Source organism: Telmatherina bonti (assembly GCF_933228915.1).
Source record: "Telmatherina bonti genome assembly, chromosome: 20".
NCBI classification, from domain to species: Eukaryota; Metazoa; Chordata; class Actinopteri; order Atheriniformes; family Telmatherinidae; genus Telmatherina; species Telmatherina bonti.
The window spans coordinates 28,887,318-28,901,873 of NC_136618.1; the positions used below are offsets into that span (position 1 = coordinate 28,887,318).

Below are 14,556 nucleotides of genomic sequence, written 5' to 3' on the forward strand. Positions count from 1 at the left end.
GGTTGAACATCATAACTGGGTCCTCTCTCGGTACCATATAATTGAACTGGTAATGTGGGTCAAACACAGGCTCATGTATGGCACATGAGCATCACAACAGTAAAAGCCATTTCTAATTTTACATTAATGCTTTCAGCTCTGGTTGAGATGGTATCTAGCCGGATGCAGACAGCTTATATAGGTCAATACTGCGATATGTAATGTAAAATTAAAGCTAATGTACATATTTGTGTGGACGCCACTTCAACAAACTGGTGGACGTTAAACCTTACTGGTCGGTACCATCCCACTCTCTTCCACAGTTCTGAGCCCAACAGGAAAAACTGAAATATCCACGGTTTTACCAGATAAATTGTCAGGAAAAGTTCCCCCCTCTGGAGGTTTTTTTTTTTTTTTTTTAAAGCTCCGAGTCTCATTTCAGGCCTTTGGGAAAAAAAAAAAAAAGAAATTAAAATGAATTTTTGAACATGAGCTATGACTCTGCACATTACACAGTGGGAAAACTGGTCTGCTGACCTGTGTGTGTGTGTGTGTGGTACATCAGCAGCGTTTATATCATGTTGGTCACTCTGATGTTGTGTCTTTGTGTTTCATTTGCTTGACCGAGTCGATTCTGGAGTCTGCACACAGGTTTTCTGTGGCGTTTCTCTGGGAAACGAGCTGCTGCCTTAAGATATAAATGAATTCATCTATTATGAATATCTGCTCTGAATACAGCTGTTTCTGCACAGATCCCACTTCATCAGTTCCTATCTGAGGGTTAAAGAGACCGAGAAGCTTCATGACATTTTAAAGCAAGGCCGGATTATCCAATGGGTATTATGGGCACAGGCCCAGGGGCCCACACCCACTAGGGGCCCATGTAGGCCATAGATCAGCAGTTTGGACATGAAACAAAATGCACATAAAAGCCAGATAGTTACAGCACAGTGTCTAGTGTGTTGCTATTGGTACCATTGGCTGAGAGATGTTAGAAATTGTAATGAATTGCTGTGAGGATCCGGAAATTCAGCCACACACAAGGAGCTGTAAACAAATAACCAGTTTATTGGTGAATGAGGAATGCAAGATGAGAACGAGCAGAGGATCAATCCAGGTGACTGGGCAGCTGTTAGAAACCAGGCTCCAGATGGATGGCAGGAGGTAAACGGAATGGACAAAAGACAAGGCTCAGAGATCCAAAGACAAACCAACGGTCTGTGACCAGAAGATCCAAGAAACTAGAGGTGTCCGTGGGCAAGGCAAGGCAAGGCAAGGCAAGGCAAGGCAAGGCAAGGCAAGGCAAGGCAAGGCAAGGCAAGGCAAGGCAAGGCAAGGCAAGGCAAGGCAAGGCAAGGCAAGGCAAGGCAAGGCAAGGCAAGGCAAGGCAAGGCAAGGCAAGGCAAGGCAAGGCAAGGCAAGGCAAGGCAAGGCAAGGCAAGGCAAGGCAAGGCAAGGCAAGGCAAGGCAAGGCAAGGCAAGGCAAGGCAAGGCAAGGCAAGGCAAGGCAAGGCAAGGCAAGGCAAGGCAAGGCAAGGCAAGGCAAGGCAAGGCAAGGCAAGGCAAGGCAAGGCAAGGCAAGGCAAGGCAAGGCAAGGCAAGGCAAGGCAAGGCAAGGCAAGGCAAGGCAAGGCAAGGCAAGGCAAGGCAAGGCAAGGCAAGGCAAGGCAAGGCAAGGCAAGGCAAGGCAAGGCAAGGCAAGGCAAGGCAAGGCAAGGCAAGGCAAGGCAAGGCAAGGCAAGGCAAGGCAAGGCAAGGCAAGGCAAGGCAAGGCAAGGCAAGGCAAGGCAAGGCAAGGCAAGGCAAGGCAAGGCAAGGCAAGGCAAGGCAAGGCAAGGCAAGGCAAGGCAAGGCAAGGCAAGGCAAGGCAAGGCAAGGCAAGGCAAGGCAAGGCAAGGCAAGGCAAGGCAAGGCAAGGCAAGGCAAGGCAAGGCAAGGCAAGGCAAGGCAAGGCAAGGCAAGGCAAGGCAAGGCAAGGCAAGGCAAGGCAAGGCAAGGCAAGGCAAGGCAAGGCAAGGCAAGGCAAGGCAAGGCAAGGCAAGGCAAGGCAAGGCAAGGCAAGGCAAGGCAAGGCAAGGCAAGGCAAGGCAAGGCAAGGCAAGGCAAGGCAAGGCAAGGCAAGGCAAGGCAAGGCAAGGCAAGGCAAGGCAAGGCAAGGCAAGGCAAGGCAAGGCAAGGCAAGGCAAGGCAAGGCAAGGCAAGGCAAGGCAAGGCAAGGCAAGGCAAGGCAAGGCAAGGCAAGGCAAGGCAAGGCAAGGCAAGGCAAGGCAAGGCAAGGCAAGGCAAGGCAAGGCAAGGCAAGGCAAGGCAAGGCAAGGCAAGGCAAGGCAAGGCAAGGCAAGGCAAGGCAAGGCAAGGCAAGGCAAGGCAAGGCAAGGCAAGGCAAGGCAAGGCAAGGCAAGGCAAGGCAAGGCAAGGCAAGGCAAGGCAAGGCAAGGCAAGGCAAGGCAAGGCAAGGCAAGGCAAGGCAAGGCAAGGCAAGGCAAGGCAAGGCAAGGCAAGGCAAGGCAAGGCAAGGCAAGGCAAGGCAAGGCAAGGCAAGGCAAGGCAAGGCAAGGCAAGGCAAGGCAAGGCAAGGCAAGGCAAGGCAAGGCAAGGCAAGGCAAGGCAAGGCAAGGCAAGGCAAGGCAAGGCAAGGCAAGGCAAGGCAAGGCAAGGCAAGGCAAGGCAAGGCAAGGCAAGGCAAGGCAAGGCAAGGCAAGGCAAGGCAAGGCAAGGCAAGGCAAGGCAAGGCAAGGCAAGGCAAGGCAAGGCAAGGCAAGGCAAGGCAAGGCAAGGCAAGGCAAGGCAAGGCAAGGCAAGGCAAGGCAAGGCAAGGCAAGGCAAGGCAAGGCAAGGCAAGGCAAGGCAAGGCAAGGCAAGGCAAGGCAAGGCAAGGCAAGGCAAGGCAAGGCAAGGCAAGGCAAGGCAAGGCAAGGCAAGGCAAGGCAAGGCAAGGCAAGGCAAGGCAAGGCAAGGCAAGGCAAGGCAAGGCAAGGCAAGGCAAGGCAAGGCAAGGCAAGGCAAGGCAAGGCAAGGCAAGGCAAGGCAAGGCAAGGCAAGGCAAGGCAAGGCAAGGCAAGGCAAGGCAAGGCAAGGCAAGGCAAGGCAAGGCAAGGCAAGGCAAGGCAAGGCAAGGCAAGGCAAGGCAAGGCAAGGCAAGGCAAGGCAAGGCAAGGCAAGGCAAGGCAAGGCAAGGCAAGGCAAGGCAAGGCAAGGCAAGGCAAGGCAAGGCAAGGCAAGGCAAGGCAAGGCAAGGCAAGGCAAGGCAAGGCAAGGCAAGGCAAGGCAAGGCAAGGCAAGGCAAGGCAAGGCAAGGCAAGGCAAGGCAAGGCAAGGCAAGGCAAGGCAAGGCAAGGCAAGGCAAGGCAAGGCAAGGCAAGGCAAGGCAAGGCAAGGCAAGGCAAGGCAAGGCAAGGCAAGGCAAGGCAAGGCAAGGCAAGGCAAGGCAAGGCAAGGCAAGGCAAGGCAAGGCAAGGCAAGGCAAGGCAAGGCAAGGCAAGGCAAGGCAAGGCAAGGCAAGGCAAGGCAAGGCAAGGCAAGGCAAGGCAAGGCAAGGCAAGGCAAGGCAAGGCAAGGCAAGGCAAGGCAAGGCAAGGCAAGGCAAGGCAAGGCAAGGCAAGGCAAGGCAAGGCAAGGCAAGGCAAGGCAAGGCAAGGCAAGGCAAGGCAAGGCAAGGCAAGGCAAGGCAAGGCAAGGCAAGGCAAGGCAAGGCAAGGCAAGGCAAGGCAAGGCAAGGCAAGGCAAGGCAAGGCAAGGCAAGGCAAGGCAAGGCAAGGCAAGGCAAGGCAAGGCAAGGCAAGGCAAGGCAAGGCAAGGCAAGGCAAGGCAAGGCAAGGCAAGGCAAGGCAAGGCAAGGCAAGGCAAGGCAAGGCAAGGCAAGGCAAGGCAAGGCAAGGCAAGGCAAGGCAAGGCAAGGCAAGGCAAGGCAAGGCAAGGCAAGGCAAGGCAAGGCAAGGCAAGGCAAGGCAAGGCAAGGCAAGGCAAGGCAAGGCAAGGCAAGGCAAGGCAAGGCAAGGCAAGGCAAGGCAAGGCAAGGCAAGGCAAGGCAAGGCAAGGCAAGGCAAGGCAAGGCAAGGCAAGGCAAGGCAAGGCAAGGCAAGGCAAGGCAAGGCAAGGCAAGGCAAGGCAAGGCAAGGCAAGGCAAGGCAAGGCAAGGCAAGGCAAGGCAAGGCAAGGCAAGGCAAGGCAAGGCAAGGCAAGGCAAGGCAAGGCAAGGCAAGGCAAGGCAAGGCAAGGCAAGGCAAGGCAAGGCAAGGCAAGGCAAGGCAAGGCAAGGCAAGGCAAGGCAAGGCAAGGCAAGGCAAGGCAAGGCAAGGCAAGGCAAGGCAAGGCAAGGCAAGGCAAGGCAAGGCAAGGCAAGGCAAGGCAAGGCAAGGCAAGGCAAGGCAAGGCAAGGCAAGGCAAGGCAAGGCAAGGCAAGGCAAGGCAAGGCAAGGCAAGGCAAGGCAAGGCAAGGCAAGGCAAGGCAAGGCAAGGCAAGGCAAGGCAAGGCAAGGCAAGGCAAGGCAAGGCAAGGCAAGGCAAGGCAAGGCAAGGCAAGGCAAGGCAAGGCAAGGCAAGGCAAGGCAAGGCAAGGCAAGGCAAGGCAAGGCAAGGCAAGGCAAGGCAAGGCAAGGCAAGGCAAGGCAAGGCAAGGCAAGGCAAGGCAAGGCAAGGCAAGGCAAGGCAAGGCAAGGCAAGGCAAGGCAAGGCAAGGCAAGGCAAGGCAAGGCAAGGCAAGGCAAGGCAAGGCAAGGCAAGGCAAGGCAAGGCAAGGCAAGGCAAGGCAAGGCAAGGCAAGGCAAGGCAAGGCAAGGCAAGGCAAGGCAAGGCAAGGCAAGGCAAGGCAAGGCAAGGCAAGGCAAGGCAAGGCAAGGCAAGGCAAGGCAAGGCAAGGCAAGGCAAGGCAAGGCAAGGCAAGGCAAGGCAAGGCAAGGCAAGGCAAGGCAAGGCAAGGCAAGGCAAGGCAAGGCAAGGCAAGGCAAGGCAAGGCAAGGCAAGGCAAGGCAAGGCAAGGCAAGGCAAGGCAAGGCAAGGCAAGGCAAGGCAAGGCAAGGCAAGGCAAGGCAAGGCAAGGCAAGGCAAGGCAAGGCAAGGCAAGGCAAGGCAAGGCAAGGCAAGGCAAGGCAAGGCAAGGCAAGGCAAGGCAAGGCAAGGCAAGGCAAGGCAAGGCAAGGCAAGGCAAGGCAAGGCAAGGCAAGGCAAGGCAAGGCAAGGCAAGGCAAGGCAAGGCAAGGCAAGGCAAGGCAAGGCAAGGCAAGGCAAGGCAAGGCAAGGCAAGGCAAGGCAAGGCAAGGCAAGGCAAGGCAAGGCAAGGCAAGGCAAGGCAAGGCAAGGCAAGGCAAGGCAAGGCAAGGCAAGGCAAGGCAAGGCAAGGCAAGGCAAGGCAAGGCAAGGCAAGGCAAGGCAAGGCAAGGCAAGGCAAGGCAAGGCAAGGCAAGGCAAGGCAAGGCAAGGCAAGGCAAGGCAAGGCAAGGCAAGGCAAGGCAAGGCAAGGCAAGGCAAGGCAAGGCAAGGCAAGGCAAGGCAAGGCAAGGCAAGGCAAGGCAAGGCAAGGCAAGGCAAGGCAAGGCAAGGCAAGGCAAGGCAAGGCAAGGCAAGGCAAGGCAAGGCAAGGCAAGGCAAGGCAAGGCAAGGCAAGGCAAGGCAAGGCAAGGCAAGGCAAGGCAAGGCAAGGCAAGGCAAGGCAAGGCAAGGCAAGGCAAGGCAAGGCAAGGCAAGGCAAGGCAAGGCAAGGCAAGGCAAGGCAAGGCAAGGCAAGGCAAGGCAAGGCAAGGCAAGGCAAGGCAAGGCAAGGCAAGGCAAGGCAAGGCAAGGCAAGGCAAGGCAAGGCAAGGCAAGGCAAGGCAAGGCAAGGCAAGGCAAGGCAAGGCAAGGCAAGGCAAGGCAAGGCAAGGCAAGGCAAGGCAAGGTGGGTAATCCTGGGACGTGAAGCAGTAGGCCGGCAACTGGAGCCAATCCGTAGACCGCTGGAACACAACTAGACATGAGTCTGCTGATAATCTGCCAAAGGGGAAGAGATTGGAGAGAGTTTAAGTAGGCCGTGAGACATGAAAACCAGGTGAACTGAATGAAACTGATGAGAAACAGCAGAGACAATTAGGAAGCCACAGGTGGCTAGAGTTTCCACTGATGAGTGCCAGCCGATCAGGAAGGAAAAACATGACAAGAAATGTCTTTTCAGAGTGGATCATTCCCACTTTTCACATTGTTGCGGGGTGGAAGGGGGCCTCTGGAACATTCTGGGCCCAGGGGTCTGTGCACTTTTAATCCGGCCATGCTTTAAAGCCTTTTTCTCTGGCTGCATATGAGAACGCTTAAGTTATAGTAGAAAAATAAAATTCACATTCTGGTGTTTTCAGAAGTTAACCCAAGAAACTTCTGGACTTTTTTACCAATGTTTGTAAGTTTGTTTTGTAATCACATGATCCTGTCTTGCACAGGGCCGGATTAGAAGTGCACAGGGCCCAGAATGTTCCAGGGGCCCCTTCCCCACCACAACATTGTGAAAATTGTGAATGATACACTGTGAAACGACATTTTTAACATCTCTCAGCCAGTGGTACCAATAGCAATACATTAGACACTGTGGTGTAACTATCTGGTTTTTATGTACATTTTGTTTAATGTCCAAACTGCTGGTGTTTGACCTACGTGGCCCCTACATGGGCCCCCAATGCCCATTGGATAATCTGGCCTTGGTCTTACATCATCTGGACCAGTTCCTGCTCTTTGTGCTGTTTTTTCCACCAAACAGCTGCTTCACAGCTGGTTTCCCTCATGCTAGGAAATCATTATCTGCCACAGTTCCTGTGAAGCGTGTGAATAAAAAGGAAGAGACTCTATTCAGCTGTAAATGGTTCCCATGGTCCAAAAGCCCCTTTAGATAAAGTCAAATAACATGTTCCCTGCTGCAGCTTTCACCTGGTATTTGTTAGACTTTGCTGCAAACGTTTAGGTAAAATATCTTGATGTCTAATGATGAAGCCATTTTCTGTGTCTGATTGCAGAACAAGTACAAGGAGGAGGGGATGAAGAGCCTCTCTCAGAGTTTTTACTCCCAGCTGCCAGAAACTGCTGAGACTACGTTTGCTAAAACCGTCTCTGAGCTGCAGAGCGAGGTGAGATGAAACTGAAACCAACTGGAGGTTATTTGTACTGAAAGTAGAAATTGATTCAGACAATCGGAAGGTATCTGCTGTTTCTTCTTACATCATTCTGTGCTGCGTTTTCTGATTTTAAACCAAATATTTTGTATTATCTTTTTTCCAGACAAAGTATAAGAAGTCAGGGAGGCAGGAGGCCGGCAGCTGTTTGTACTCCGTGATGCCAGAAACTCTGGAAACGCGACACGCCAAGCAGGTCTCACAGATACAGAGCCAGGTACTGAGCATGCTCACACAACCTCACACACATTGTCATCTTACTGCTGTGATGCCCAAATATAAACCCAGCCCTCGCTCCCTGTATGGACTGATTTCTATTGGCTCTGGTGCCTTTATTCCTCATTTCTAATGCATAAGTATGTAAAATATGGCAGCAATAACTGAAAAATAAATTCTAATAAAGTAAAAATAAGAAGAAACTGAACTCAAACTACACACTCATAACAACACTTTTGTCCACTGGTAATACTGGGCATTTGATGGAAATTCAAATAACTATGTAAGTTCAATGACTTCATCCATCAACATGATGAAGGATAATCATCATCAGCCTGATGTAAGTTATAAACTTTATAAGTGGTCATATTTTAACAATTTGAGCATGATCAGAAAAAAAAGCATCTGTGAGGTCCAGGTATGTTTTTTTAAAGGATTACCAACACACTCGTCACACGGAGCGAGTTGGGTTAATGACTCCATGACGAGTTTGGAGGAAGACATAATTTCTGGTTTTTGTTTCGGATCCAGTTACCTCGTCTCTACTCGGTGATAGGAAGTAATTCCTGGTGAGGATATTAGAAGAGTGTTGCTGTTTGTTCTGCTTCAAACTGCAGAAGATCCAGGTGTCTTTTTTTGATAACGATAACTTGACAGGATCAATACGGCGGCACAGTTGACATATGAAACAATGACCAATGTGATGGATGTGTATATATATATATATATATATATATATATATATATATATATATATATATATATATATATATATATATATATATATATATATATATATGTATATATATATATATATATATATATATATATATATATATACACATATATATATATATATATATATATATATATATATACACATATATATATATATATATATATATATATATATATATGCTTCAAACTGTTCTGCAGTTTGAAGCATATATATATATATATATATATATATGCTTCAAACTGTTCTGCAGTTTGAAGCAGAACAAACAGCAATATACATATATATATATATATATATATATATATATATATATATATATATATATATATATATATATATATATATATATATATATATATGTCTATGGCTTAACCCAGTGTTTTTCAACCCCTGTGCCGTGGCACACTAGTGTGCCGTAAGAGATTATCAGGTGTACCCTGAGAAACTAGCCAATTTCCCCTGATTGGTCTAAAAAAGCTGCTTCGTCTTCATTCAAACATACCCCAGTGAAAGATAATGGTCGCACTTTACATTACAGATCGGTAATTATATGGTAATTGTGTGGTAATTTCATAGAAACAAAGAAGAAATTACTTGGTAATTACAGATAATATGCAGTAATTACTACTAGAAATAACCAGGTAATATCCCAGTAATAACACAGGATAGATTTTATGTAATAGTATGGTATTTCATGGAAACAGAGAAGAAATTACTCTGTAATTATAGATAAAACACCATAATTACGAGTGGAAATATCCAGGTAATATCCTAGTAGTAACGCTGGAAACATCATGGCGACAAGAGACTTGAGCTGATGTTAAGTAGGTAATAAGGTGCCACTTACCCAAAAGAAAGGATTAATTATGTTGAGATAATATCATTATTACCTAATTATAAGAGGTTGGTTTCTATGTAATAACCACAAACCAAGGCTGTAAAAATATGCATTTAATGTTTCCATTTTATTTCATAGTAAAATTACATTACAGCAGCGATAACCTGGAAACAACATGAGTAGTTTCTACGTAAGGACCACGAATCAGTGCTGTAAAGTAAAGCATGACTTGTTTCTGTGTTATTACATAGTAATATTACATTACAACAGACATCCTCATTTAAAAACAATAACCAGGAAACAACAGCCGTAGTTTCTATGTAAGGACCAGGAATCAGTGCTGTAAAGTAAAGCACGACTTGTTTCTGTGTGTTTGTTGCTCTTACACATTTACCATATAATCCCCGATCTGTAATGTAAGGTGCAAGATAATAAATTCCTTATACTTGTGTTTATCTGATTTCTATTTCAGAGGCTTTGACAAGATGGACTTTATATTATTAATGTGGACTTTAAAAAAAAAAAAAAAAAAACAGCAACATTTTGGTTTGTGGTGTGCTTTGTGATTTTTTTTTTTTTTTTTTTTTTTTTTTTTGTGAAAAAAGTGTGCTTTACCTCAAAAAAGGTTGAAAAACACTGGCTTAAATAATGTTTCACTTCCTCACTGGCTTCACATGTTGGTCTCAGTGAGTGTGTCCATCATGCGTAGAGTCTCTGGTTTTCACCAAGCTGAATCTGAGTCTAAATTCATGCTGCTTAGCGGCCATTAGGCTCCTCACACAGCCAACGGTCCCTCCAGGTGCCTTACAGCCTCCTTCCCCGTGCTGTTGTTTCCTCAGGTCAAGTACAAAGAAGACGGGCAGAAGGAGCTGACTTCCAGTTTGTTCTCCAGCCTCCCACAGACCCTCCAGACTGAACTGGCGAAAGAAGTGACAGAACTTCAGAGTCAGGTGATCAATACTTTCTATCAATCAGCTGATCTCTTGCACCAGAAATGGTTTCATTCAGGAAACATTTTACATTACTGCACACGAAATTTACTTTGTTGCTAGGGAACGCCCAAGCGTTAACCAGATACTTAACCAGTACTTACTGGTGACCAGGATTATTTGGGAATGACTGGTCTTAATGGTCACCAGTAAGTACTGGTTATGTATCTATCAGTCCCTGATTTGCTCCTCTTTGGTTTCCCTGATAACTAACCCGTAGTTCCTTAATAAGCCTGGTCTTTGTGGTCACTGGTAAATACTGGTTAATTACCCATCATTCCTGATTCCCTCCTCAGGCGTTCCCCAGTAACGAAGCAAATTCTGTCTTTAGTATTGTTAGGTTTTACCAAACTGTCATTAAACCCACATTTAAACTCATCCTCCTCCTCTCTGATTGGTCCGTTTGTGAGAAGTGACTGTAGGAAACACAGAGCTACTCTGAACACTTCACCAGCTTTTAAACTGGGGAGCAATACGCAAAAAAAATGAGCGAAAACAGCCAAAAAAAGAAATATTTAAAATGAAATGAAGCATAAAACTAAATCTGTATAACTAAAATAACAAATGTCTACTGTTATGTGCATGTTTATGTGAAACCACGCTGCAAACACCCGGCAGGATATTCTGCTTTTGCTTCTTGAACCTCTGAGGTTCCTCCTGTTTGTGTGTCTATAATGTAAATGTTGCAAACGGTGAGCCATCACACACACCGCTACAGCTTCCAATGAGACAAAGGAGGAGGAAGAGGAGGAGGAAGAGGAGGAGAAACGGAAAATAAAATGTTACTCAGGCTGCTGCAACTGCAAGCTGCCTTTTGACTAATTTCAGTTTATGATCAGTAAATGTAAGGAAGAAAACTTGCTCCAACTTCAATAATAAATCAAATCCATGATTAGACTCAGAATTTCCACGAAGAGCGAAAAGTTTCCGTCCAGTGTTTACTGTCATGGGGTGGATGCTGAGGCGTGGACCCACATGCAGGCCAGAGAGGTTAGGGATGCAGAATCTAGAGGATTTATTTCTTCCACGACAGAACACAGGAGACATGAAGACGCACAGGAACTAACTCAAACACAATGAACCTGCAAAACACAACTGAACTTAGGGCTAGAACAGAACTTTACAAGACACAGGAGTAAAGAATGAACTAGTGAGACCAGGTAATCTAACTAACAAGAACAAAGGCTACACAGGAAACAGGGAAAAACTACAAAATAAAACAGGAACCTAAAACAAGGAAACATAATCATAACATTTACATGCTCTAAAAGTGTGTTTGTGTTGTTTGTGATGCAGGTGAAATATAAAGAGGGCTGTAAGAAGGAGGCGTCCTCCTCTCTTTACCACCGCCTGCCCGAGACAGCAGAGATGTATTTTGCCAAGCAGATGTCGGAGCTCCAGAGCGAGGTGAAACAATCCTCTGATCCCACAGAAACTCTTTCATCTCTCCACTCTGTCGCTTCTTTTACATCACGTAACACTGATATTTCTTTTCACTTTGCCGTCAGATAAAGTACAAAAAGGACAAGGAGGAGCTGCCCGACACGTTGTATTCTCTGCTGCCGGAGACCCTGGAGACTCGGTTTGTGAAAGAGATGGCTGAGACTCACAGCGAGGTCAGAACTCTCTTCTTTTCTTTTCTTTTCTCTTCTTTTTTTTCTTTATTTTCTTTGCTTTTTTCTTTTCTTTTCTTTTCTTTGCTTTTCTTTTATTAAGATCCCCATTAGCCACTGAAATATCAGTAGCTAATCTTCCTGGGGTCTCCTCTATGTTACATTACAAATTATGTAAACATTTTTATACACCATGCACACCAACAATCACACTTAAACATACAAACAAAACATAAAATGCAACAGCTCAAAAATAAATAAATAAATAAAATAAAAGAGAGGAAAAAAAATAAAATTAATAATCATTCACAAAACAGCTCTTATAAACTAACAAGACATGCTTTATCTATGCTAGTTTATTATCATATCTGTGTTGTAAACCAAAAAAGTTTAAGTTTCTTTTTCCAGCAACAGAAATCCTGGCCATCCATCCCACGCAACCACAGCTCGATAAAAACCCTGCTCGCTGAAACTGATTTGTTCAGCCTGGAGGCAGAGCGCACCTCATCCCGTTTATTTGTCTCGGGCAATAACTGTGTTGATTAGAAAAAAAAGACAATTTCCTTTAAATCACTTCAGGACTTTTTGTAACTATAATATTATGAATAAATAATAATAAGAAATACTTCAATGTGTATTTCACAGTTAACTGTGCCAAATTATTGAGCAAATCTGTCGGGCAAAATACGGCAGACAGGCCGCCGTTCTGTGTGTTATGGTTCTAGACAGGAAAGGGTTAAAAAGAAAAAAAACGCACTTTTGTCTGAATCTTTATCAGTCAGGATGTTTAAGAAGAGACACACTGTTTACCTGATAGGATTGCTCAAATTATTTGCTTTATGTTTGTTTTTCATTTTGCTGCATCAGCATCTAATACCAGTAAATGATTACCTGTAAACCAGTATTACCTGTAAACCTGCTCGCTGGACTCCATCAGACCCTGGAACAGATAAAACTCAAACAGAAAAGGCAACTTTGGTTAAGGATTGTTATACAACTGTTTATAAACATGTTTGCATGTGTCTCTTCAGAAGGCAGGTTGGATCTAATATTAGTCATTACTGGGAGAGGCTCCAGCTTTCTCCGACCCTTTAACTGGACTAAACAGTAAAGAAAATGAATGAATGAACCACATCTGTTCAGATTATGGATTTCATATGAGTTGTAGAACATAAAGAAGCTAAAACAGCAGCGACACACATCGCGCATTAAATAACATCTGACCAATCTGCAGTAGTCTGCTTCACAAATGGACAAAACTTGTTACCTTTGCTACGACACACGGGGCAACAGAAACATCGAGCAGGCCTTTCAGTGCAATATCCTTCCTAACACGCATTAAAATCATTTTCTATCTGCAAAAACAAAACAAATTCAATCTAAAGTCTAAGAAGCAGGACATCAACTCCAAACATTCACAGTGAAACGTGTCAGCTATGTGAGGTCAGACAGGTCATCACGCTGAAATCCTATTGGCCGACAGCTGATAAATCTGGCTGTTGATGCTTCAGCTGGAGATACAGAGACGACAGAAGACAAGAAGACTTTCCGTGATTGTTGCTGATGTTAGTGTGTGTTATTATATGTGCGTCAGGTGAAGTACAAGCAGGCGGTGAAGGAGCAGACTGCATCGTCTCTTTACTCCAAACTGCCTGAAACCCTGGAGACCAAACATGCTAAAGAAGCAACGGAGCTGCAGAGTGATGTGAGTGTTCATCTCCCGGTCCATTTATTCTGCCTCCTCTTCATCTTCCACTTCATTTAGCCGACAGATCAGACACGTGCATGCTTCAGTTACTGCTAGCTTTGCATTAAAAGTGGATTTACAGAATTATCAGCATCTGTTTTTATTTCCCCCTATTGACGGGTTGTTTAGAATTTTCCTGTTCAGGTTTTGAGATTAAAAAGAAAAAGTTTACTCTTAATTCATCATAATATGATGAAGTTTCCCTTTAGATCCTTCTTCAGGTCAAGCTAGCAGTAGTGTTGGTGGTTGTGCATCACTTTGTCTCTTTGTTTCTGGCAGAAAAAGTACACGGAAGAAGGGAGGAAGGAGATGGCGTTGTCTTTATACTCTCAGCTGCCTGAAACTGCTGAGACTCAATTTGCACGAGAGATGACTGAGTTGCTGAGCGAGGTACAAGTTTCTGTATATATCATGTCTAAAAGATGGTATTTACTGTTTGTCTGCACCTGTAGATGACCTGATGCATCAATCAACACGTTTAAACAAAGGCTGTGGCTCATTAGGACAACCCTAAAACACTGAACCTTCTCTAAACCAGTCAAGTTAACTGGAAACAGTTCAGCACATGTAAAATTATATGATTTTTTTTTTTTTTTTTTTTTTAACTAAAATTTCAAAGAAGAAAGTAAAGATATGATAAGAGTTTGAAAATGGTTTAGGTCCAATTCCATCTGTTGGTTTAGTTGCTGTTATATAGGCTATTATGAATTGGCTTTCATTATAATTTTTTTCCTGTCTGTAAAGCGTCTTGAGATGGCATTGCTGTGATTTGACGCTATATAAATAAAGTTGAATTGAATTGAATTGAATTGAATTGAATTGAAATGAATTGAAGTTAAATACTTATGTAATCCAAACCTTTTTGTCAATAATAACTTGATAAATCAACCCTTTCACAGCATTTCATTACAATATTTAAGCACATTACAAACCATTATCTAAAACTACCATAAAACCCTCTCATTATTGATTACAATACACATATATATTGCTGTTAACAATAAATAAGTTTTATACCATTTATTTAGATCTTCCGGTTTGATGTGTTTATTCTTCCTTGCAGCTAGTCCAGTATTGACCCTTTCTCGTAGAGATATGGTGTTTATGTGTGTTCTCACGGCTGGTTAATGGTCATAATGAGTCTTTTAATATTTTTTTTTTTTTTTTTTTATTTTACAGTGAACATAGTAACATCATACATTATAATCATGCCCCATTTGAAATTACATATGTAACAAAATGAAACATAAACATCAGGGGTATGAAAAATCTAATATAAAGCAAGAAAAAACACATATAATCAAAATA

At 45.0% G+C, this 14,556-nt stretch overlaps 2 protein-coding genes across 2 annotated transcripts in view; both read left to right on the plus strand.

The window, feature by feature from the left end:
- nebl (nebulette) overlaps positions 1 to 14,556 on the plus strand; it is a gene marked incomplete at both ends in the record, with an annotated part of 173,050 nt that overhangs the window by 107,286 nt on the left and 51,208 nt on the right. The gene's annotated exons all lie outside the window — the stretch shown is intronic.
- LOC306771105 (uncharacterized protein) overlaps positions 1 to 14,556 on the plus strand; it is a gene marked incomplete at both ends in the record, with an annotated part of 91,377 nt that overhangs the window by 38,459 nt on the left and 38,362 nt on the right. The window contains 7 exons of the mRNA XM_079260168.1: positions 6,951 to 7,061; positions 7,213 to 7,323; positions 9,739 to 9,849; positions 11,185 to 11,295; positions 11,397 to 11,504; positions 13,096 to 13,206; positions 13,528 to 13,638. Of these exons, the coding sequence (XP_079116294.1) occupies positions 6,951 to 7,061; positions 7,213 to 7,323; positions 9,739 to 9,849; positions 11,185 to 11,295; positions 11,397 to 11,504; positions 13,096 to 13,206; positions 13,528 to 13,638 (774 nt within the window). The remainder of the gene's footprint in view (positions 1 to 6,950; positions 7,062 to 7,212; positions 7,324 to 9,738; positions 9,850 to 11,184; positions 11,296 to 11,396; positions 11,505 to 13,095; positions 13,207 to 13,527; positions 13,639 to 14,556) is intronic.